The sequence below is a fragment of the Staurois parvus genome, unplaced genomic scaffold (assembly GCF_062004578.1).
Source record: "Staurois parvus isolate SC_StPar_1 unplaced genomic scaffold, SC_StPar_1.0 ptg000353l, whole genome shotgun sequence".
In the NCBI taxonomy this organism is placed as follows: Eukaryota; Metazoa; Chordata; class Amphibia; order Anura; family Ranidae; genus Staurois; species Staurois parvus.
The window spans coordinates 2,064,382-2,090,578 of record NW_028318149.1 but is presented as its reverse complement, the minus strand read 5'-3'; the positions used below and the strand labels follow the sequence as shown (position 1 = coordinate 2,090,578).

The 26,197-nt window shown below is 40.4% G+C and overlaps 1 protein-coding gene and 1 long non-coding RNA gene across 7 annotated transcripts in view; one reads left to right on the top strand and one right to left on the bottom strand.

The window, feature by feature from the left end:
- Positions 1-12,640, bottom strand: part of LOC149456637 (uncharacterized) — a 34,360-nt gene extending 21,720 nt beyond the window's left edge. Inside the window, exon 1 of the long non-coding RNA XR_016313841.1 lies at positions 12,446-12,640. This is a non-coding gene — a long non-coding RNA (uncharacterized LOC149456637). The remainder of the gene's footprint in view (positions 1-12,445) is intronic.
- Positions 12,641-12,701: 61 nt separating this feature from the next.
- The window catches only part of TNRC18 (trinucleotide repeat containing 18), a 454,956-nt gene continuing 441,460 nt past the window's right edge, over positions 12,702-26,197 (top strand). For 5 of the 6 annotated variants that reach the window (XM_089684713.1, XM_089684717.1, XM_089684716.1 and 2 more), the window contains exons 1-2: positions 12,702-12,962; positions 15,641-15,861. In XM_089684713.1, coding sequence (XP_089540839.1) covers positions 15,684-15,861 — 178 coding nt within the window. In that variant the 5' untranslated portion in view covers positions 12,702-12,962; positions 15,641-15,683. The remainder of the gene's footprint in view (positions 12,963-15,640; positions 15,862-26,197) is intronic. The other variant, XM_089684714.1, reaches the window with a different exon arrangement.

The following is a 26,197-nucleotide window of genomic DNA, read 5'->3' as shown; positions in this document are numbered from 1 at the left end:
ATTAAGGTGAAAAACCTTCTGTGTTGCACGATCCCAGCCCACCTTATACTTACCTGAAACTGATACAATTCAGTGATGTGCATGAGAGCAGCGGCTCTCCACTGCTGTCAATCAAATTTTGTGCTGAGCCAGCATGGGGCGGGCTGAGCACCATTGATGTAGACAGGGCAGCTTAGGAGCGAGCACGCACAGGTGCCCCCATGGAAAGTGGCTTTCCATGGGGGCACCAACTGAAGAGGAGCCTGGAGCACCGGCGGCAGACCTCAGAACAGTAGGATCTGGGCTGCTCTGTGCAATACCATTTCACAGAGCAGGTAAGTATATCAGGCTTTTTAATTTTAGTAAAAAAAATCCCCAAAGATTTAATATCACTTTATTGAACCACTTCCGCGCCACCCTATAGCAGAAATACTGCAACAGGGCGGCACAAATACAGATCTCTCTCCTCTCAGCTCCTGCAGAGCCATACAAAGCAGTGTGCTTACAGTGAAACACACACACAGCCCACATAGTAAAACAGCACACAGTTAACCCTTTGATCCCCCCATATGTTAACCGCTTCCTGCCCAGTGCCATTAGTACAGTGTCAGTACTTTTTATTATCACTGATCACTGTATTGGTGTCACTGGGGATGTCAGTTCCCCCCAGTGTCAGAATGCCCATCGCAGTCCAGTATAAATTCCAGTATATATACTACCATTTGCTATAATTTTCAAGTAAACCAATTTTTTAGCAAGACATGTAGCAGAATACACTTTGGCCTAACTTTATCACAAATTTTTTTTTTTTTAAATGTTTTTACTGGACATATTTAACCACTTCAATACCGGGCACTTTTACTCCCTTCCTGGCCAGGCCAGTTTTCAGGTTTCAGCATTCTCACAGTTTGAATGACAATTGCATGGTCATGCAACACTGTACCCAAACTAAAATTTTATCATTTTGTGCACACAACTAGAGCTTTCTTTTGGTGGTATTTAATCACCATTGGGGTTTTTATTTTTTGCTAAATTATCAACATTTTGAAGAAAAAAAAACGTGTTTGTTTCTGTTATAAAAGTTTGCAAATAAAAAATTGTTTGGTGAAAATAACCCAAATCAGTATTTATTATTTAGTCTGTAGGAAAGTTATAGAGTTCACAATCTATGGTATATATCTGAAAATTGATCAATCCTGAAGTACTGACGGCCAATCTAATTTCTTGAGGCCCAAAAATGTCAGAACAGCACAGGTATCCCCCAACTGACCCCTTTTTGCAAAGTAGACAGTCTGACGTATTTCATAAGAGGCATTGCGAGTTTTTTGAAGTTGTAATTTTTTTGTCATAATTTTCAGGAAAATGAAGAATTTAAAAAACAATTTTCACAATTTTTTTCCTGTCACCAGTGCAGTACAGTGTCATCATATAACTGGAGTGGCGGTGATCAGGGACACTGACTGGTGACAGTACGATTTTTCCAATTTTTTATTACATTTCTTTTTCTTTTTTATAGATTTTTTTTTTCATATTACACTATCACTAAAGTAGTATAATGTTACCATAGTAACACTGTACTACTTTGGGGAAGTGATCAGTATTTTATATTTTTTTCTATACAATTTGATTGCTTATAGCAAAGAATTTATTTGCTATAAGCAAGCATTTAACTGAATGAAATTGATTCATTCAGGTTTTTTTTTGTGATTAGCTTTGATTGGCCACAGCTAATCACATGACACAGATGGGCTGTGATTGGCCCATCCTGTGCATGTGGTCACTGGGACCATTCAGAGCTAGACACACTTGTATACAATGGATGGCATGAAAGGAAGCCATCCATTGTATACAACTGTCATGTGACCTGCTGTGGTCACAGCAGGTCACATGGTACTGGCAATGTTGCCAGTACACAGATTTGTCATCGGCCGTGTCTGAGGTACACAGCCAGTGACATATCTCGCACAGCGCGGCCCTGCAGGCACGCGCAAAGCACGATCTGGGAAGGACATTATATGACCGCCTACCAGAGGGACGAGAGGCTCACCCAGCTGTCATTTTATTATAGGTGTCATTTTACTATAGGCGGGAAGTAGTTAATAGCAAAAAGTCAAAAATATATATATATTTTTTTTCAAAATTGTCAGTCTTTTTTTGTTGATAGCGCAAAAAAGACCGCGCAGGCAATCAAATACCACCAAAAGAAAGCTCTATTTGTGGGAAAAAAAGGACGCAAATTTCATTTGGGTGCAGCGTTGTTTCGTAAAAAATGTCCTGGTCAGGAAGGGGGGGGGGGGGTGAATCCTCTGAAGGTAAAGTGGTTAAACAAACTAAAGTTAGAAGCTGCCATGCACAGCTGCACCAGATTTAGCACTCTCCATTTTTAGTAAATCAACTCATGGTGCAATGTGTAAAAGACAGGGCTGTGTGGGGCGGAAATCTATGCACCTCAAAATGTTCTTGAATAAATTGGGGTAGCCCTTATTCTCAAAGAAGAATCTAGGGAGTCCAAAGGAGTCCACAATACAATTGGTTACAAACAAAAGTATATCTGCATTTGCATACTGCAAGGTAGAAATCCACGCTCCTACCACATCTCTTATAGCATTGATCAAAAGTAGCTAATTCCAGAGATTTCAATCTAACCAGGTTGTAGTATATCTGAAGACCTCTTTGTAGTTAAACAATTGGTTAGTTAGAATTTCATATCAGGAACAAACAGAATACAGATCATCAAATAACCCTAAGAGTTCACTGCCAACACTTTCACATTTTAATGGATTTGACAGCACCCCAATAAATTAGGCCAATGCACATGCAGCGTGGCACATGGCAATGCACCATAGTGTGTTGTGGAGCTTTGCGTTATAAATTTTGTAGTATATCCAATTTGTAGGACACTGGTACATAGGCAACCCTTTGATTTGAAATGGCTGCCCTAAAGCAATGCATGTTAACACTGTAATGTGAGAAAGCTTTGTAATGTAAAGAAAAAAATAATTCAATTAGCTTTTATTTACAAATTTACAACCTACAAAGTACATAAACTGAAAAATCTAAATCAAATCAAATTGCACCAATTCTCCTGGGTACACTTGTGTATACTTTTTTAAAGGAACTTGGCAAGTATGTTGATCCAAACATCTAGAACTAAGCAATCTCAGTTGCTTCTGTCTTTACATGCAATCCTAGACAGATGTGATGTTGAAATCAAGGTTCTGTGGGGGCCATACCATGTCTTTCAAGACTCCTTGTTCTTCTCACTGTAGATAGTTCTTTATGACTTTGACTGTATGTATGCACAGGGTGCTGGGTTCAGAAACATGCAACACACAGGGCTCAGGACTGCGTATATCACAGGGTGCAGGGCTTGGTAGTAGGTAACGTACATGCCAGTGCACAACCAAAAATTCCCCCCACCCCCAAAATCCCCCTCAGTACAAGGCTCTCTCCTGCCACCACCAGATAGCAGCTAACAGCAGATATCAGTTTTTTACCATCCTGTGTGGGAGCTGGGCTAAAACACTACAAGTTTCCATCTTGCAGCTTCCATCTCTGCCTAGCAAACAAGAATCATAACAAAAGGTTGCACTCACCTCCGCAGGGTATCATGCACATGTGTGGAATTTGCCCTCCCTCTTTCACACTTTGTTCCTTGTGGCTATTTTAGGTGAGTGACCAGTACCTTTGTATCTTTACAGCGTGTCTTCATGGGACTGAACATACTCCTGTTCATTTAGGTGCTGCTGTGATCAGGAGGGGCTGGCCCATGGCTGAAGGTAACTGCCAACTGCGGCCTGGCCACTGTACACATTCCAGGCTCAGGCAACAGCCCAAAGAGAGCAGTGACAATCCAGAATGAGAAGGGGAGAGGATCTGTCTCTAGAAACTCCTCGTCTGCCCTGATCCTCCTCTCTAGCTCAAAGGCATCTGTAAGCAACACATTAGCCAGCAGGACCAGCTACAGAAGGGTAGCACATACTGTAGATATATGCATGGGGGTTGCCTTGGTGGGAGAAAACTTCCCAAATTGAATCTCCCAATGTGTACAGTAAGTGCCCAGTGGGAAACCCCCTATCCAAATTATATCCTGTTCATTTAGTCAGAATGTACAGTGTTAGTTCACTTTTTCCCATGGGGGTGTACAGTTAGTTCACTTTTTAATTTTTTTCTGAAAATGTGAACACTTTAATGGAGAAGGGCATAGAGGCCACGGCTCCTTGCAAGTCACATAAGTTTCTACACACCATGACTTTATTGATCTGGTATAGAGTATTCGCAGGCACAGTCATGCTGAAACAGAAAACTGCCTTCCCCAAAATGCTAACACAAGGTTGGAAGTGGACAATTATCTAAAAAATCTTTGTATACTGCAGCATTAACAGTGCATTTCAATAAAATACACTGAATATAATTCATTATAATTGCAGTGCAATATAAAAACCTGAACTCGGTCATTTGGTTGGGTAGTCAAATACCTTTGGCTATATAGTGAATAGGTTAAAAGAAAGTGTTGGAACGAATTATAGGTGTGTGTTGACAGGGCCAAAAAGTAGGGGGGCGCATGTGCCCTGAGCGTAAAATTAAGAAGGATGCCACCACTGACAGGAGTAGCGACAGTGGTATCACTACTCCTGTGGCCAGCACGTCTGGAGGGATGCCAGTGCAGTGACAGCTCACCACTGCCTTCCTCTCCTGGACTCTGCATTAGATGAGGTCATTAGTCAGAGCCTGGCAGACCAGTAGAGGAAGTCTTCCTTTGCTGCAATTTGTTTACAACTGACAGTAGGGATCAAAAGAGCAGCAGACAAGAAAAAGTGAGAGAGTGGATGATTCTTCTACAGAAATCTGGATTGGATCAAGCAGGCAGGTATTGAGCACCAATGCCCTCTCCCCCACTGAGCACCAGTGCCCCCTGCTCCTCCCCACAGAGCACAAGACCCCCCTCTCCCACCACAGAGCATCAGTGTCCCCCCTTCCTTGACTCACAGAGCACCAGTGCCCTCACTCCCCCCCTTCCCTGCAGAGCACCAGGGCCCCCCACAGAACACCAGTGCCCGCACTCCCTCCACAGAGCACCAGTGCACCCCCCCCCCCCGGGCACCAGTGCCTCTCTTGTCCTCTCACAGAGCACAAGTGCTCTCTTATCCCCACACTGAGCACCAGGGCCCTTGGCCCCCCACTGAGCACCAGTGCCCCGTTTCCACTTAGTACCCCTGCAGGTTCAATCAGAACAGCTGGTGTCATATGACATTTCTAATTAGTTTATGCCAAATGTGTTTGAAGTGTAATTTGTGTTAATAGCAGAAATGATTGGGGATATTTTATGGACTTTATAGGCACATAACCCACACCAATACTTCTACTAAAAAAATAGTATTTATTCACAAATTCATAAAACCATAGACATCATAAACATAAAATCACATTTAAACTCTCAATAGTGGCATGGGATCTATTGCCCCCAGTCAGTAGAAGTACATTTGTATGAAATGGCGTAGATAGCCCAGAAACACTTTTTAGAGTCCTTCAACTACAGGGGTTCTCCTTTCCATCATTGTGCTCTACATGTTTTGTGACTTACGTCGCTTCTTCAGGAACTTAACATCTAAGTGGAAAAAAAAAAACCACATAATTTGCAATCCTTATTACCAACACAAGATAAAGATGCTCTATATTGCCAAAAGTATTGGGACACCCCTCCAAATCATTGGATTCAGGTTTTCCAACCACCTCCATGGTGACAGGTGTATAAAATCAATCACCTTGGCATGCAGACTGCTTCTACAAACATTTGTGAAAGAATGGGTCGCTCTCAGGAGCTCAATGAATCCAAAAGGAGGTACCGTGATAGGTTGCCACCTGTGCAATAAGTCCATCTGTGAAATTTCCTTGCTACTAAATATTCCACAGTCAAGTGTTAGTGGTATTATAACAAAGTGGAAGCAATTGGGAACAACAGCAACTCAGCCACAAAGTGGTCCAGGTACCATTTCCACAGGGTGAGTGGGCAGCAACAGCGGGAACAGCATCACCAGGAACTCCCAGAGCCTGAAACCCTTGAACTATGTCTTCAATCTTCTCTCCATTCCCAGGCCTGGAGGAGAGGCTGACCAGGGGCCCAGAGAACTAAGACAGGCAGGAGAAGCAGGCAGCCAAATACCGCTACATTTTACATAACATAGATCTGCTAGAAGGAGCCGAGCCCCCAGAGCAAGACCGGACCCTGCCGCCTTGCACTGCAGGCAGGTACTGGAACAAGGGTCCGGCCTCACCCAGAGTGAGGCCGGACCCTGCCGCCTTGCACTGCAAACAGGTACTGGAACAAGGGGGCACAAAAGGGACTGTGTGCAGAGGATTTACCCCCCTTCCTGACCAGGCCATTTTTTGTGATACGGTGCTGTGTTACTTTAACTGACAATTGTGTGGTCTTGCAATACTGTACCCAAATTAAATTTACGTCCTTTTTTCCCCACAAATGGAGCATTCTTTTGGTGGTATTTGATCGCCTGTGCGTTTTTCATTTTTTGCACTATAAACAATAAAATACCAACAATTTTGAGAAAAAAAACAATATTTTAGACTTTTTGCTATTAAATATGTCCAATAAAAATTTTTAAATCTAATTTCATCATAAATTTAAGCCAAAATTTATTCTGCTACATGTCTTTGCTAAAAAAAAATCCCAATACACGTAAATTAATTGGTTTACATGAAATTTATAGCGTTTAAAAATGGCGGGATACTGGAATTTTTTGTACTAGTAATGGTGGCGATCAGCGACTTATAGAGGTACTGTGGCAGGCATTCTGACACTGCGGGAACTGACTTGGTGTCACTGACATCCCCAGTGACACCAATACAGTGATCAGTGCTAATAAAAAGCACTGACACTGTAACTAATGGCACTGGGGAGGAAGGTGTTATTATCTGGGGCGATCAAAGGGTTAACTGTGTGCTGTTTCACTATGTTGGCTGTGTGTGTGCTTCACTGTAAGCACACTGCTTTGCATGGCTCTGCATCTCCCCGTCGGAGATACTCAGTGATCAGCAGGTGCCGGCGAGTAATCTCTGGCTGGGACCCGGTGATTGACAGCCGAGGCCACGAATGGTGGCGCAGGTAGGGCGTGCCCGCGTCCCCTACACGGAACTGCAAAATCACGTATATATATGTGATTTTGCGCACCCGTGCCGCCCTGTAGCAGTATTTCTGCTATAGGGTGGCATGGAACCGGTAACTCAGTGCTCCATGAGATGTTCAAAGCTTGGGAAATTTTTTTGTATTACCTAAACCTGCTTTAAACTTCTCCACAACTTTAACCCTGACCTATCTGGTGTATTTCTTGGCCTTCATTGTCACAAGTTAGCCTCCAGCCTCTTGTGTGTTTATTCTTACCTCTTTGCTGCTCTTGATTCCTTCACATGTGTATTTGTCTGTGCTCACCTGTGGGTGTCGTCTGCTATCCTCTGGGTTTTATGTCCTTCCCTTCTATCACTTTCTGACCCGCCTCCTAGCTGGCTTGTCTATTTGACATGCTCAGTCTGTCCCACTTTGCCTGAGCAACGTCTTGTTGTTGGAGCTCCCTTGTGTTACTACTGTGAATCCTAAATAGTCTATCTGTGTACCGATTCCAGCTTCGTTCCTGACCCTGCTTGTTTTCCGCTTGTCCTGACCTCGGCTTGCCTACTGGATTCCCTGTGTCTTCTCCCATTGTACCCTGCTCCAGCTAGCGGTCTCCTCTACCTCAGCTGGGTGAACTAGGGGGCCGCGACCTGGTCCCCGCCTGCTGCAAGTCCATCCCAACCATCAGGGGCCCTGGTGAACAAGCAGGCTGGGGTTTAGACTCCGCGCCCTGGGGAACCCCAAATTGTGGATCAAGAGCTCACTACCACAGGTACTGACATTCATGATGCAGTTTGTTTACTAATGTTCTCTAACAAACCTATGAGGGCTTCACAGAACAGCTGTATTTATACTGGGATTAAATTACACACAGGTCAACTCTATTTACTAATTAGTTGACTTCTGAAGGCAATTGGTTCCACTAGATTTTAGTTAGGGGTATCAGAGTAAAAGGGGGCTGAATACAAATGAAAGCCACACTTTTCAAATATTTATTTGTAAACATTTTTGAAAACCATTTATCATTTTCCTTTCACTCCACAAATATGTGCCACTTTATGTTGGTCTATCACATAAAATCCCAATAATATACATTTATGTTTTTGGTTGTAACATGACAAAATGTGGAAAATGTCAAGGGGTATGAATACTTTTTCAAGGAACTGCAGGTGTGGGACTGTCCTGTCCAATCCACAACAGTATGCATCTATGAATTATGTGATAAGAAAATTCCTGTTTATTTCAGCTGCACATTAATAATACAATTTGAGTGAAAATTCTCAGATCCTTTAGTAGAACATCCCAAGAGTCTGTAGTTTTAATGATATTAATTACTCTAACAAAATAGTATTGTATGCATTAAAATTAGTACGCACATAAAAAAATAATTCAAACAATGCTGTTTTTGCAGCATAATGTGTAGTCCATGCTAAATAGGTCAGGTTACCAAAATAAATCATTTCTAACAGAACTTGGCTGACTAACAGAAAGCGAAGTAAAAGGAAAATGGAGATTCTGCTGTAACAATCAGATTTCTGGTTCAGTCTTTAACTGTACATATGGAAGGTGAAACATTCCATTTTCTTAGTCGTATGTGCAAAATATTTCACTTTGATCTGTTTGTTATAAATCATCCCTTTCCATACAATTTATTAGATGTTTCTAGCCCCCACCCCTCCATCCTTCCCATCCAGTGGGTGTTAGTAACGTGTTTTCATCTCTAGATCATCTCAGTAATGCACAGCTTTACACCTCTCAGATTTCCTATACCTTTCTTTATGGGATATCTTTCTATACAAGCTCTTTCTATATCCTTCTATACAGTATTTTTACATATCTTTCCATGCAGGATCTTTCTATATAGAGGATGTTTTTATATATTTCAATATAGTATATTTCTAATTTTCTATCCATTATCTTTCTATACAGGATCTGTCTACACAGCATCTTTCTATATCTTTAAGACAGACACTTCCTTTACAGTATCTTTCTATATCTTTTAGACACTTATTTTACAGTATCTTTCTATATCTTTCCATACAATATCTATCTTTTTATAGTACATTTCTATAAAAGGATCTTCCTACACTATATCTTTCTATATCCTTTATACAAGGCTCTTTCTTTACAGTATCTGTATTCTTCAATAAGGGATCTTAGGCAGGCCATAGACTTCCGATAAAGTTGACGAATTATCGGCCGATATTCGGATCGTTACTGGGGAAATCGGTTGGCCGTTTTTCGTAATTTTAAGACATTTAGAAAAATCGGCCCTGCTGGAAAATCGTCGGCCGATTTGGTCGTACGGCCGATTTTCGCAGTAATTATGGTCAAATTGGCCATTCTTTTTGCAGATTTTCAAATAAATTGAATATGAAGAAAAAGAAGAAATAGAATATCAAGAAGTAGAAGAAATAGATTTTGCAGGAGAAGAAGAAATAGATTTTTCAGGAGAAGAAGAAATAGAGTTTGCAGGAGAAGAAGAAAAAGTTGCAATATTGTATCTATTTGTATCCATTTCAGATACAGATGTTTCTATTCAAGTACAAATAGATACAATGTTGTTCCTTCTTCTTATGCATAATCTATTTCTTCTGTCAAATATAATAGCGGGGCTCTATGCAGGGACACCGCTATTATATTAATTGCTGGCTGTAGACGGGACGAAAACCAGCCGACTTCTTTTTACAATGGTAGTAACGTCGGCTGACTGAACGACCGATTTTACGATTTTCTAAAAAAAAAAAACGGCCGGTTTTCTCCAAGTCTATGGCCTGCTTTACTATACAGTATTTTCCTACATAGGATCTTACTACATAGCATCTATGTCTGTTATACAGAGACTTTTTTTTTTACAGTATCTGTCTATATAGTATTTTTTTAAATCTTTCTTTATAGTATCATTCTATATAATATATGTTTATCTTTCTATACAGCATCGTTCTATATATTTTATACAGCCACTTCCTATACAGTACATTTCTACATAGGATCTTTCCATATATTTTAAGTCTCTTCCTATATAGGATCTTCCTACACAGGATCTTACATAGATATTTTATCTTTCCATATTTTCAGTACAGTATTTTTCTATCCAGTATCTCTCTCTCTCCAGAATCTTTCTCTTCGATCCGGCTCCTCTCTTTCTCTTCGTCTCCTTCAATCCGGCTCCTCTCTCTCTTCGTCTCCTTCGATCCGGCTCCGCTCTTTCTCTTCGTCTCCTTCGATCCGGCTCCTCTCTTTCTCTTCGTCTCCTTCGATCCGGCTCCTCTCTTTCTCTTAGTCTCCTTCTATCCGGCTCCTCTCCTTCTCTTAGTTTCCTTCTATCCGGCTCCTCTCTCTTAGTCTCCTTCTATCCGGCTCCTCTCTCTTAGTCTCCTTCTATCCGGCTCCTCTCTTTCTCTTAGTCTCCTATCCGGCTCCTCTCTTTCTCTTCGTCTCCTTCTATCCGGCTCCGCTCTTTCTCTTCGTCTCCTTCTATCCGGCTCCGCTCTTTCTCTTCGTCTCCTTCTATCCGGCTCCGCTCTTTCTCTTCGTCTCCTTCTATCCGGCTCCGCTCTTTCTCTTCGTCTCCTTCGATCCGGCTCCTCTCTTTCTCTTAGTCTCCTTCGATCCAGCTCCTCTCTTTCTCTTAGTCTCCTTCTATCCGGCTCCTCTCTTTCTCTTAGTTTCCTTCTATCCGGCTCCTCTCTCTTAGTCTCCTTCTATCCGGCTCCTCTCTTTCTCTTCGTCTCCTTCGATCCGGCTCCTCTCTCTCTTCGTCTCCTTCGATCCGGCTCCTCTCTCTCTTCGTCTCCTTCGATCCGGCTCCTCTCTCTCTTCGTCTCCTTCGATCCGGCTCCGCTCTCTCTTCGTCTCCTTCGATCCGGCTCCGCTCTTTCTCTTCGTCTCCTTCGATCTGGCTCCTCTCTTTCTCTCCTTCGATCCGGCTCCTCTCTTTCTCTTAGTCTCCTTCGATCCGGCTCCTCTCTTTCTCTTAGTCTCCTTCTATCCGGCTCCTCTCTTTCTCTTAGTTTCCTTCTATCCGGCTCCTCTCTCTTAGTCTCCTTCTATCCGGCTCCTCTCTTTCTCTTAGTCTCCTATCCAGCTCCTCTCTTTCTCTTAGTCTCCTTCTATCCGGCTCCTCTCTTTCTCTTAGTCTCCTTCTATCCGGCTCCTCTCTTTTTCTTAGTCTCCTTCTATCCGGCTCCTCTCTTTTTCTTAGTCACCTTCTATCCGGCTCCTCTCTTTCTCTTAGTCTCCTTCTATCCGTCATCTCTCTTTCTCTTAGTCTCCTTCTATCCGGCTCCTCTCTTTCTCTTAGTCTCCTTCTATCCGGCTCCTCTCTTTCTCTTAGTCTCCTTCTATCCGGCATCTCTCCTTCTCTTAGTCTCCTTCTATCCGGCCTCTCTCTTTCTCTTAGTCTCCTATCTGGCATCTCTCTCTCTCTTAGTCTCCTTCTATCCTGCATCTCTCTCTCTCTCTCTGTCACCTTCTATCCGGTACCTCTCTCTCTCTCTCTCTCTTAGTCACCTTCTATCCGGTATCTCTCTCTCTCTTAGTCTCCTTCTATCCGGTATCTCTCTCTCCGCCTCATTCTATGCAGTATCTCTCTCTCCATCTCCTTCTATCCAGTATCTCTCTCTCCCCGTCTCCTTCCATGCAGTATCTCTCTCTCCCCGTCTCCTTCCATGCAGTATCTCTCTCCCCGTCTCCTTCCATGCAGTATCTCTCTCCCCGTCTCCTTCTACCCAGTATCTCTCTCCCCGTCTCATTCTATCCAGTATCTTTCTCCGTCTCCTTCTATCCAGTAGGTTTCTCTGCTCCTCTGACATTCTGCGCCCCCTGCTCTGAGCCCGCAACAGCCTGGGCGTCTTGAAACCGCCGTACTGGGTTTGGCTGGGGAGCCTTGAAACCCTGGCACTCTCCCGGGCTGTATTTCGGTATAAAATGTGACGTTTCTATGTGAGGTGTAATTTGTGGAGGAAAATAAAGCGTTGTAAATACAAGGCGCCGATACCCGCACACCTCCACAACACCGAATGACAAAGTAACAATGTTATATTGTGGTATGGAGGCCAGTGACTGGTTGCTACCTCACTGCCTATTTCAGTCATGTCGGACAGACTCGCTTTCGGTCTCCTCAGTAGAAGCAATAGTGTGCAGCGTCTGTCAGTGGGTGTGAGTGGATAGAAGGTACCCTGTCTGTTCTGAATTCTTCTGCCGGTTAATTCAATCCCTGGGAAAAGGCAGCCGTGCACAAAGGCCGCATTACTGAGGGTTCCCGGGGGCCAGCAGAGCACAGAGCCGACTACAGAGAGAACTGACAGCATTAGAAACTAAAAACAATTGAATTGTACCTACTGCAAACATACGTAAGGCCCGGGGGGGCCTGGAAACCTCCCCGCAAAAATTCTCACCGCCACTTCATACCATTCAGCCTCTCTCGGGGAGCCTTGAAACCGGTGCAGTTCTTACTCCATAACTGACTTAATGGAAATGGCAGAGAGCCAAAGTGTTTACAGGCAGCTGACGGACAGCCTCGCCGACCAACCAGCTGGCGACCCCAGGCCGCGGGGCGGTGCCTGCTAGGGGGCGGGGTCAGGGACACAATGCTTGTTTCAGTTCTAGTGAAGCGCTCTCGGTGGCGGCTCGCTGTGGAGGTTGTGAAGGAGCTGCGTCAGTTCGGAGTTGGACTTCTGCACCAAGCTGACACGTCCGCTCACTGCACCGTACTGTACATGGACGGTTTTCTTTTATCGTGCTCCTCAGTCAATGAGGGACCGACCATGAGAGGGGATTAGCGGGGAGTGGAGTCATCTGGAATTCCCGGAGGGATGGCAGCTGTGTGAGGGAAGGAACTGCGCCAATCCACACCGAGGTAAACCGGAGACTCCATATTGATAGAGGGGAGTGCGGGCTGTACGCCGCGGGGGTCACGGGACACGTTCAGCCATCTTTTGCTGCACACAGCTCCGGGGCCCCGGATACAACTTCTCCGGACTGGGGGGGTATGAACACCGCCGGTCTGTGCGCCCATGTGTACTTACCGTCCGAGGATGGCGCTGTACACCGGGGGGCATGGAGCCCCTTCACTCCCAGCACTTCTCTCGCCAGCCTGGGCTCTGCTGGAAATGACATACACTCTTTCTCCCATCATAATATCAACGAATATGTTCATTATTCCTATTAGGATTGATAGGACTGACCTGTTGATTAAAGGATGAAGCATTCACTTCAAAATAAACATTTTCCATACCCTACCTAAATAGATCAATGTACATCTACTAATGACTGCTAAATACACATATAGATGTATAATCCTTTGAATAACTGCTAAATATTCAGTATAGCTGCCCAAACATCGTGTAATGAGTACTAACTGCCCAATATTTATATATAAACATCAACTAATAAATTCTAAAATATAGATGTATACACACACATCCAATAATGAATACTAAATACAATATATAGCTAGAAACATCAGATAATTAGTACTAAACACCCAATATAGATATATAAACACCAGCTGACTACTGAATACCCAGATATAGATGTTTAGATACATAAATATCAAATTAATACATCTAAACATCTATATCTGGGTATTCAGTAGTCATCAGCTGGTGTTTATCTAAATTTGGTGTTTAGTACTATTTGCTGTTTAAAGCTATATATTGTGTTTTAGTATTCATCATTTTAATGTTTGTGTATCTATACAATATATAGCTACAAACATCAAATGAGTACTAAACACCCAATATAGATATCAACTAATGGCTACTGAATTCCCAAATATAGATGTATAAACCTCAAATAATGAGTACTAAATACCCAATATAGATATATAAACATCAACTAATGAATACTACGTATGATATATATATATATATATATATAGCTATAAATGTCAAATAATGAGTACTAAATATTCAATATAGATATATAAACATCAACTAATGAATACTACATATATCTATATTGCTATAAACATCAACTGAGTACTAAATGTCCAATACAGATATATAAACATCAACTAATACTACATACAATTTATAACTAGAAACATCAAATAATGATCTTTATATATCTATATTGGATATTTGCTACTCATTATTTGATGTTTATAGCTATATATCATATGTAGTATTAGTTGATGTTTATATATCTATATCGGATATTTAGTACTCCACTAATGACATATGATATATAGCTATAAACATCAAATAATGATTACTAAATATCCAAAATAGATATATAAACATCAAGTAATACTACATCCGATATAAAGCTATAAACATTAAATGAGTACTAAATACCCAATATAGATATATAAACATCAACTAACGAATACTACATATGATATATAGCTATAAACATCAATGAGTACTAAATACCCAGTATAGTTATATATACATCAACTAATGAATACTAAATACCCAAATATAGATTTGTAAATCTCAAATAACCGGGGAATACTCAGTATAGATGCACAAACATCAAATGAAGAGTGCTAAATACCCAATATAGACATATGTACAAAATAATGAGCACAAATGTATCTTTTTGCCTTTGGTTCGATACATGTGTTTGGTTTGTCTGTATAGATAAAATACCTTTACCCTGCTATGTAATATTTCTGTAGGTTTGCCCCCTCCGCCCACCTACACAAGCGTCTTGGCTCTTTTCTTAGATTACAAGCAGACCCTATACAGAAATAGAGCATTGGAGTACTATTCTCATTTTTCCTTGGCATACATGATTTTATTTGATATGAAATATGTTTATATCAGCAGTGTTTTGTGACAATCTGCCTGGCATTTATTGTAGAATTATAATACGGGATTATCATATTTGGTCTTTTCATGGGTTTATACCAAAATAGAGGTCATGTTACTCAATTGTGACTTTTCAGTTGTGTGCTTTCTTTAAGAATGTACGAATTGCTTTTGGCATGCTGCTCTATATAAGGAGAGTTCAGATTGAATTTGTATTGCCTGCTAAGGATGTTTCATCAGATTCCATGTTGTTCCTAATAATTGCTAATATTTTTGCTCTTTCGTCAATGCTCCTATTTTCATTTTACTAAAATATTTTCTGAATAATTAGCACAGTTGGGATTATTAAAAATGTTGACATTACCATGCACTCAATGATATGTTTTATGATGCAGGTCCAATTTACACTAGAACGTATGCAAGAAAAAAATGGCTCCTGACACTGATGGCATAATAAAACAAATCACTGTAACTCTTTGCATATGCCCTTATTATTTTAATGTGTCAGTTTAGATTGTTGTACAATTATACTTTGCAGCGATCCAGTGAAAGTTTGGGCGTATAGCCCATATGTTAACAGATATAGGGGTTACACACACATTTCCATGGGAAGCACACTAAAGATGATATTGGAAGCTAGAACTGGGTGTTCTGCCATTCATGTCAATAGCTTGTTCAGTACCTGTAGACAAAAAAACCCCCCAAAAAAACCACAGTAAAATGTCTAAGCTTGCACAGAATTGAATTCTAACTGTATTAAAATGTTTGTTTACTTTAGGTAGGATCTGAACCATGGTCCGGTTCAAGGATTCTATGTAAAGATGGATGGCAGAGAATTTGTGAACATGCCCCCCTTAGGGCTGTCAGGGCTAACACTGGAGCCTGGCCGTGTTTCCTCTGGAGCAGCTGGTGGGCGCCTTATTCCATCCACAGGTCAATTACCGCCATTTTGCACAGCAAAGTATTTCCCTACACCTCTTGGTTTACACTCACAGCCAGGTAAGACAGAAAAATGCCTATGAGTGCTTGTGAAAACTAAAATGGTGGTTTTGCTGTTAGTTGCAGGTAACCAGGCATCTAATGTTTCTGCTCTAGTTTATAGATCAACAGCCAGCTGTTTTCTGTGTCCCAGTTAACGGATGGGGTAATTATTTTAATAGCTGTTTTCAGTGGAAATCCTATCTCCCTGATAGGGATCAAGGTCCTATATCTGGCCAATTACAAATGAGTTTCTGTCATTTAGAAGTCTAAGAAAATGGCAGAGTTTTTTGCTTTGCGCTTTTTTTTTTAATGCAATTTAAAGTTAAGTGATAGTTATACTTTGACAGCTTATAATGCTATTAAGTAGGCTGGCTACATATATTAAATCAGGTTGTACAATCTGCCCTAGATTTACCAAAAAACTCTTTAAATTAAGGTTTACCCTGTATTTAAACTGAATGGATTGTTGAGTTATGCCTTTAAACTGCATAATTGTTGGTAAATATAATGATTGACAGATTGTGGATAGCTTTAGTGTAATACTTGGAATGTGCAGAATTGTCAAATCCACAACAGGAGCTAGGGACAACATTTTAGTATAGTGTGCCAAACTGCACCTCTTTAAGGGCTCAGTCACAGAGTGGTGTAATAGATTATTGTGAAACATCATGCTGTTTGCTTTTTTTTCTATTTTGGCACAAAATTGCATACTTTCATTTACTGATTTGTGACAAGGTGTAGTGTGTGGATATACACTCACTGCCCACTTTATTAGGTACACCTTACTAGTGCCAAGAAAATATCCCCCACACCATTACATCACCAGCCTGAACTGCTGATATAAATCCGGATGAATCCATGCTTTCTTGTTTACGCCAAATTCTGACCCTACCATCTGAATGGTGCAGCAACCAGTCTGCCCATTCTCCTCTGACATCAACAAGGTATTTTTGACCACACAACTGCCGCTCACTGGATATTTTCTCTTTTAGACCATTCTTTGTAAACCCTAGAGGTGGTTGTGTGTGAAAATCCCAGCAGAGCTGCAGTTTGTTAAATACTCAGACCAGCTTGTCTGGCACCAACAACCATGCCATGTTCAAATTCACTTAAATCCCCTTTTTTTCCCATTCTGATGCTGAATTTAAACATCAGCAAGTCATCTTCACCATGTCTACATGCATAAATGCATTGAGTTGTTGCCATGTGATTGGCTGATTAGCAATTTGTGTTACCAAGCAATTGAACAGGTGTAACTAATACGTAGTACCTGCACAAAAATGCAGCATGTCCTTCTTTTTCTTTTTTTTCTATTTTTATTATCTAGTGCACACAATTGCAGCATGTTGTGTGTACTGAAAGGGAATATTGCAAATTGCCCAGTGCAGCCTATTGCACATGGTGCGACACCCTTAGATTTGGATTAGAACTGAGTGACTATTGTCAGTTTGTTCTGCTCGTGTGCACCCATATAACTGTGAACATTGATTCAGAATACTTTTAGGTTATGTTTGGTTTGGGCTTTTACATGTCATTTTCAGAATTGGCAGACGATGCTGAATTGCTCAGTGTTGTATCTTGAAATCCCTTCACTTAAACTGTGTAAACTCCTAATACTCTATTAAAATCTCCTTGCAAGATCAGAAAAATCAAGAGATACACTGTTTGGAAATGTTATGGACTTGTAAGAAATCTTCAGTAATGTTTAGTTAATGTTAGATGATATTAGTGGTTGTAAAGGCTCCAGACTTTTCTTTACCTTAACACAGTTTAACCCCCCCCCCCAACTCTTCTATAAACACCTGAGCCTGATATCGAACCAGCGCGCTATTCTCTCTCGTCTCCATTGGTTCCTTCTTCTGTCAGTCAAATCCAGTGACAAGGGAACCTTTCCAATCACTTTAATTAAATGGCAAATGGTATAAGTATGCACAAATGCGTGAGACAAATTCCAAGACTCCTAGGAAATATTTGTTGTTTGTTTTCAGTAACAATATACCTGTAGAGAAAGTGGGATTAACCTGTTCAGTGGGGTTTTTCATGTGTAGACTGCAGCAACATATCGCGAGTCACGTTTCCCAAGTTCATATTTTTCACATAGTTACATAGTCTGGCTGAAAAAATACAAAAGTCGATCAATCCTATACCCAGAGTTGGTCCAGAGGAAGGCAAAAAAAACCCCCAGCAAAGCAGGACCCAATTTGCTCGTGCAGGGGAAAAAATTCCTTCCTGATCCCCCGAGAGGCAATCGGATATTCCCTGGATCAACTTTACTTATAAATGTTAGTGTCCAGTTATATTCTGTGTATCTAAGAAAGAATCCAGGCATTATTTATTTCATGTACTTGTATAGCGCCGCCAATTTAAGCAGCGCTTTACATATATATTGTACATTCCTATCAGTCCCTAACCCTCAAGGGGCGTACAATCTAAGGTCCCTAACTTACATTCATACATACACGGGACAATTTAGACAGTAGCCAGTTAACCTAGCAGCATGTCTTTGGAGTGTGGGAGGAAACCGGAGCACCCGGGGGAAACCCACTCAGGCACAGGGAGAACATGCAAACTCTAGACAGGAGGTGCCGTGGTTGGGATTCGATCCAACAACCCGAGTACTGCCAGGCAGAAGTGCTAACCATTTAGCCATTGTGCTGGCCTTTCTTAAAGCAATCTACTGGGCTGGCCAGATAAAACTCTTGTTGGAGTCTATTCCACATTTTCACAGCTCTTACTGCGAAGAAACCTTCCCGTATTTGGAGATTAAATCTCTTTTCCTCCAGACTTAAAGAATGCCCCCTTGTCCCCTATCATGACCTCAGGGTGAATAACTCTACACTGAGTTCACTATATGAACCACTGATATATTTATACATGTTGATCATATCCCCCCTTAATCTCCTCTTCTCAAGAGAGAATAAGTTCAGTTCCTCTAATCTTTCCTCATAGCTGAGTTCCTCCATGCCTCGTGTCAGTTTGGTTGCCCTTCTCTGTACTTTCTCCAGTTCCCCAGTGTTCCTTTTGTGAATTGGTGCCCAAAACTGAACTGCATATTCCAGCTGAGGTCTTACTAATGATTTGTACAGGGGTAATATGATATGTCTCTCTGTTTGGAGTCTATACCTCTTTTAATACAAGAGAGGATTTTGCTCCCTTTGAAAACTCAGCTTGGCATTGCATGCCATTATTAAGCTTGTGATCTACCAGAACTCCCAGATCCTTCTCCACCATTGATTCCCCCAGTTGTACCCCCCCAGTATGTATAATGCATGCATATTCTTAGCCCCCAAGTGCATAACTTTACATTTATCAACATCAAACCTCATTTGCCACATAGTTGCCAAATATAACAGTGCACTGAGGTCGGCTTGTAAATTGGAGACATCTTGTAAGGTAGTTATTCCACTGAACAGCTTGGTGTCATCTGCAAAGACTGAAACAGTATTTTTAATCCCAGATCCTATATAGTTTATAAATAAATTTAAAAGTAGGGGGCCCAACACTTAAGCAATCCTTCTCCAGCTAAAAGAATTGGAATCAAGGAATATAACCTAGAAATATACTGAGTAATGTTCAGGTGGTCCTACGATTTAATTTTTAGGGTCCTGTGGTGAAATGTGCAGTACATTTTTATCTTAAATCTCTCTTCCTATTTCATGCTGGTTCCGAAAAATACAAATGCTTGGTAATATAACACAAATTATATAGTAACTCATAGACTTTCTGCTTTATTGCTGTAAATCAAGTAGGGGGGGGGGGTGTCTTTTCAACTAAGGCAGGCCATAGATTATTCAGTTTTCTTTTCTGCAACCATGGGTTGCAGGAAGAAAAATCCATTCATTCTCCTATCAACACACTCTGTGTTGATGGGGATTCCCTCCTGCAGAGCTATTGTGTTATGCTGGCAGGGAGGTGAAGGGGGAGCTTTTTCCAGCTGGCAAACACAATGATTACTGTTAGCGGCTATAGCCACCAGCAGTGATCACATCTGAAAAATCTGACAAGTTGATTAATGGACTGACTTCAGTGCAACCAGCCTGCCGTAGATGGATCAAATCTCAGCCGGTCCCTTCTGAAGCCTAAAGTGTTACTAAACCCATAACCTTGCATTCACTATATCTGGTCTCCAACAGTACACATAACATAGAAATTTTCTTAGAAAATATAAAAAGCTAAATACCTTTTCTCCTCTGCAGTTTATAGCAGTCTTGTGGCTTCTATCGGTGTCCAGTTGAGCACTATTTAAAGCTTGTAGGAGGAGTTTTCATTCTGCTCTGACTGTCCTGAGACTGCATGACCCCTGACCCCTCTGTCTGGACAGTGTTGATTGACCCTTTGCTGATCACATGCACACTCCCAAAGAAGAAACAACTCCCTCGCATTACACACCAAACTGAGCATGTGCAGAGTCACTCCTAGAGAGCTGTACTATCAGCAGATGGATTGGGGACTGTGAAAGACGGGGGGAGGATCAGAGAAGACAGGATCAAAGAGCCTTTTTAAATGTGGAAAATTAACCCCTTAGGTAACAGTGAGTATAACCAGCATGCTTTACTGCATATACAGACTGATTTTACAGTGGTGTGTATAGTAACACTTTAAGGTTCGATATATCTATGGCCGGCTTAAGGGGTTTGTTTTTATGGTGCATATTTACTAAGCTTTTTATAGCCTTTCTACAAAGCCACAGTGTAAGATGTTAAGTGGACACCCAATGAGGGTAGTAGTCTGCAAAGTACACCGGTTTTGCAATTCTAAATGAAACTCATTTGCTGGCCTATACAGTTGAAAGAGGCTGGGAACAAAAGAGCTGGGTCGTGGCAATATTAATAGTATCCAATTATGGCCTGGACTAATTAAAATGTGCGTATGTCCTCGGGCACACTGGGCATTTTAAAACCGCCGGTAGCATTAGCTGTATAAAGTCACATTAAAAATGCAAGTTTTTCTGTATTTATTTTTTAGCGTTCCTGCATTAGCATTTAGCCGCGTTTTTCCGTGTTTGCGGTTTTTAGTGTTTTTTTTACACACAGAGCATTTTTACAGCTAAAAAACTCCTATAGAAACACACTAGTTCTGGGGTTTTTTTCCAGCCAAACAATGCTGATTAAGGCCAGGTTCACATCTGTGCGGAAATGTGGGCCGCGTTTTGCGTGCGCATGAGAGAATATGAATATTTGAATGGACTCCTGCGCCCCAGGACACACAGGGAAAAAGTCCCTGCACTTCTTTGGATATCGCAGCTCGCATAGCAACCGAGGTTCCCAGTACAGTTGCGATTGCCAGTGCGGGTGGCATGCCATTAGAATTAATGGCACCTGCACGCCTCTGTGTGGATGGCGCAGCTGCATGTATTTGTGTGGGTCCCGCAGCGGCAGCACCCGCACAGATGTGAACCAAGCCTAAAGCCTACAGTATGTGTGCATGGACAGATAGGATAACATAGGGAGACCATTAAGCACTCGGCGAGAGGGAATAAGGAATCCACCTGCACACTGCACTTTATTTTGAAAGACTTTTGATATTATTATTTTATTATATGCACGTGCACACTTTTATATGCTTTTGCACAATATAAATGGAGTGATCACAGTAGATCAGAGGGGCACTTATTTAGATTATATGGATTTGAATTTAATTGTTAATTTTCACAGTCACAACCAATTTAGGATTGATTGTTATCAGTCACATGTATGAAGGTTCTTGATTTATTTATATTTATATAATTTGCTTGATTCACTAGTCATAGTGATTCACTATTAATTTATTACTGTTATTTTTATTTTTATTTAATAACTGTATGTATTGGTCACAGAGATTTATGAATTGTTATAGATAAAATTTCATGCACCTCTAGGAGTAAGAGATATATATATATATGAGTTAATAGGAGCGCGGCACTATTTATTTATAACATTGTATATACACTAGCAAGTGAGTCGGTGCAAGTGCCAGCGCACCAAACACATCATATAAGAGGATAACTATATATTACCCACTGAATACCTCATTTCATAATAGCTCACAAGTATTCACTATTTATATTATTTCACACTCATTTATCACTTGTTTGTAGAAATTATGGAGGTTTTCACATTTTTGGAAAATAGGGAACTTGACTTTAATAATATATTTTCAGGAGAAAACCAGGAGGATCCAAGCATTAGTAATACATTTAGGAAATTAGGGAACCTTATGGATAAGAAAATTAGTATTTGGTGGGACATAGCCACTATGGAAAAATACATAAAAGAAAGAATGATCCCGAGGAAGCTTAGATGGGAATTACCAATTAATGATGGTTTATTGGAGGAGGAAGACAAGGAAGAATGGTATAATTTCTTTAGTGAAAAAGGAATGGAGGTTCTCCAATTCCTAATAAAAAGAAAACAAAGAAAAATGAGGAAAATTGAAAAAGTGATAAAGGAGTACCAAAATAAGGTAGAGATAAGTAAAGACCACCCAGAGTTCACAAAATACCTATCCCAGTTGAATAAAAATGCCCAGAAAAAAGACACAGAAATTAAGAACAAGAAAAAGAAAAAATTTCAAAGGGTGAGCCAGGATTATCAACAAAAATCAGTATTCAAATGGCAAACTAACCCCAATTCTAATGAGATTAAATCCACAGAATCTACACCAGTGAAAACCAATGAGAAAGCACCACCCCTCAAAAAAGCAATAGGGTTTAAAACACCTAATAAAGACAATAAGGGACATCCCCAACATAAAGGAGGGAACCCTAATTACTGGAGACCACCTTATCATACTCCGGGACCATACAGACCTCCATTTAATCAACCATATCAAGGGGGAAGACCATACTATAATGGCAATAGAGGCCATAATCAGAGAGGCCCCCAAGGATATTACACACAAGAATACTATGGAAGACCTCATTACAATAGAGGCCCATATTATCCCAAACCACAAAGGCCACAATACCAAGCACAATACCAAGTGCAATATCCAGTAATGAACAAACCATACCAAGTACCCACACAGAATAGATACTCACCCCTAGAAAGGGAAGAACCTAATTCACCCCTCCCCAATCCTTTTTTAGGATGGGATTTGAATCCCCAAGGGGGGAGGGAAGAAGAAGTACAACATACGCAAGAAAGAGAGGGAAAAGAGGAGGAAGAAGGTCACAACAAAAAAAGGAATTAAAGGGTGAAGGCATCTTTAATATTAGTGGATTACCCCTTACAGAGGAAGAAACACATGCGTTTAGCAAGGGTCTTAAGTACGCCCCACAAAAAGGATTAAATAAATTTGATACCTATGTGAGCATTCAGAAACTGATTAGGAAGCTTAATTTAAAAAAGTATTATGCCAGTAACCCTATCACACAGAATACTGGAGCAACAGAACATACCACATATAGCCAACTTAAGAACAAATCAGTTTTCAATCCCCAAATTAGAGATAACAAGTATATAGATACGTTTAAACACATGGTATTGCAAGATTTAGAATCCCTTCGGATCAAAAAACCTAAAATGGAGACCAATCTGAAAAGAGGCCTAGATATATTGAAAATGAGGGATGATATTATAATACGCCCAGCTGACAAGGGAGGGGGTATAGTGATACAATCTAGGACCTATTATGAATCAATAATGACAGAAATGCTTAATGACAAAGATACATATGAAGTGCATATCAATAACCCTATTAAGGAATATAAGAAAAAGCTAATCAAACTAGTCGCATATGGGAAAAAGAAAGGAGTGATAAATGAGAGGGAACATCAATATCTAATACCATCAGTATGCAGACTGCCCATCATGTATTCAATTCCAAAAATTCACAAAGATAGTACCAACCCGCCAGGTAGGCCCATTATAAATGGGATAGATTCACTCACAGGGAGGTTAGGTGAATATGTAGACCATTATTTACAGCCATTGGTTACTAAGACTAGAGCATACCTAAGGGATACAAAACATGTAATACAGGAAATGAAGGCTATACTAATAGATAAAAACACGCTTTTGAGTACAGCAGACGTGGCAGCACTGTACACCAACATAGACCATCAGGGGGCCATAGAAGCAGCCAAATGGGCACTTAACAAATATGGAAACATTTCCAATAGACATAATAAATTCATCATAAAATGTTTAAAATTCTGTCTCACTCACAACTATTTCTGGTATGGTAACACATACTATTCCCAAAGAAGAGGAGTTGCTATGGGCGCTAAATTCGCCCCTAGCATCGCTAATCTTTATATGGCAAAATGGGAAGATGAATCAGTGTTTCAGAATAAAAATACAGAAATAGTAATATACAAGAGGTATATTGATGACCTATTGGTGATATGGAATGGTGAAAAAGTAGAACTCAAGAAATTCTATGATGATTTAAATAGGAATGAAGCAAATATAAAATTGAGTTATGACATACATGAAACCTCTATCAACTTTTTAGATATTCAAATCTGTAAAGAGGGATTACAATTATACACCAAAAATCATTTCAAATCAGTTGATAGAAATGCATACATCCCCATAGACAGCTGCCATCATAAAGCGTGGTTAACAAATATCCCCAGAGGCCAATTTATTAGACTGAAAAGGAACTGCACAAACATGAAGGACTATGTAGAGCAAAGTGGAATAATATCAGAAAGATTTATCAATAAAGGATATAAAAAAGAAATAATACAAAAAGAAAGGGAACAAGTAGGCTTTATGGATCGTAATGTACTGATAGCAGATAAGCAAAAAGAGAATACTGGAAAGGAGGAACTAGCACTAGTGTTACAGTATAACACCCAGTATAAATCAATACAAAATATAATAAAGAAATATTGGAAGATCCTAACACTAGATAAGCACTTGAAAAATAATATCCCAATAATACCAAGGTTCATATACAAAAAAGCTCCCAACATTAGGGATAAGGTTGTCAAAAGCATAATAGCACCACCTACGAAAAATCACCAAATAAGCTTCTTTCAGGGAAAGGGGTTCTATACCTGTGGTAGATGCTATAGTTGCATCAGATTGGTAAATAACCCCAGGAGAAGATTTACATTTCAGAATCCCTTGAGTGGAAAAGAATATACTATCCAGCAATTTATATCATGTGACACAAGAGGGGTTATCTATGCCCTAAAATGCCCATGCAATCTAATATACATTGGTCGCACTAAAAGGATGCTAAGAGAACGAATAAAAGAACATGTATACAATATAAACAGGGGATACAAATATCACCTATCACAGCACTTTAAGAAATATCATAATAAAGATGCAAGAAAATTAGAGTTTTGGGGTATAGAAAAACATGTACAACACTGGAGGGGTGACAACCTGATAAGGGAAATCAGCAAGAAGGAATCGAAGTGGATTTATGAAATGGGTTGTCTGGCTCCTAATGGATTAAACAAGGAGTTTGACCTTGCATGTTTTATCAGCAACAAATAAGTATATAGATGGAGATAGTACACAATCATACTCTGAGGTCCATTAATTATCCATAGATTGGGGATGAGTTTGTAGAATTTATATACATCCGTTATATGTTCAACTCCATTCTATTTTGCACCATTTCATTAAAGCTGGTTCAGAGTAGAAGGTGAGCATAATAAGACACTGTCATGTATAGAGCTCACATATTTTAATAACATATATCTGAAATTAATTACATATCCCTCTAATCATAAGAGTACAAATAGGATCCACATAAGAAGATGCAAGATATTTATTATATTACAATACTGACAGTATTAGGCCAATAAAATAACGATATGTATGTTGTCCATAATTATAAATTTTTTACAAAATAGCTTTCTACATGGAATAGCATATATTTCTTGTTTATTTTTAATATTTTATTTTTTATATTTTATTTTTTAATCATATTTTTAATATATTTTTAATAAAGAGTGGTTAATGATTTCTAGTTAGTCTGCCAATAGGTATATACTCGGCAATGTAAGGTATAGCCATGTGCCATGTTATACAAACTGCAATATAAGGGATGGAACACAGCTGACCCGATTAGCAACGTCTGACAGACAGATACTACGTAACACTCGAGTGGACACACATGAACAAACACTCAGTTTCTATACAGCTAAAGGAAATCACTGGGAAAATGGCCGCGCCCATGTGGGCTTCAGTAAAATGGCGGCCGAGAGATATAAATAGGTGGATAAGCATAGTCGTGGCATCCAATCATTTCCCCCTGATGAAGTCACATGACCCTGTGACGCAACGCGTAGGGGAGGGGCTCTGACGTCACGACGTTGCATCGGAAAGGCTCGGTGATTCCAGTACAGACGGGGGTAGACAGCACTGCAGGGGCAGAGGCAGAGTATTTCTGTAGATTGTCATCTATG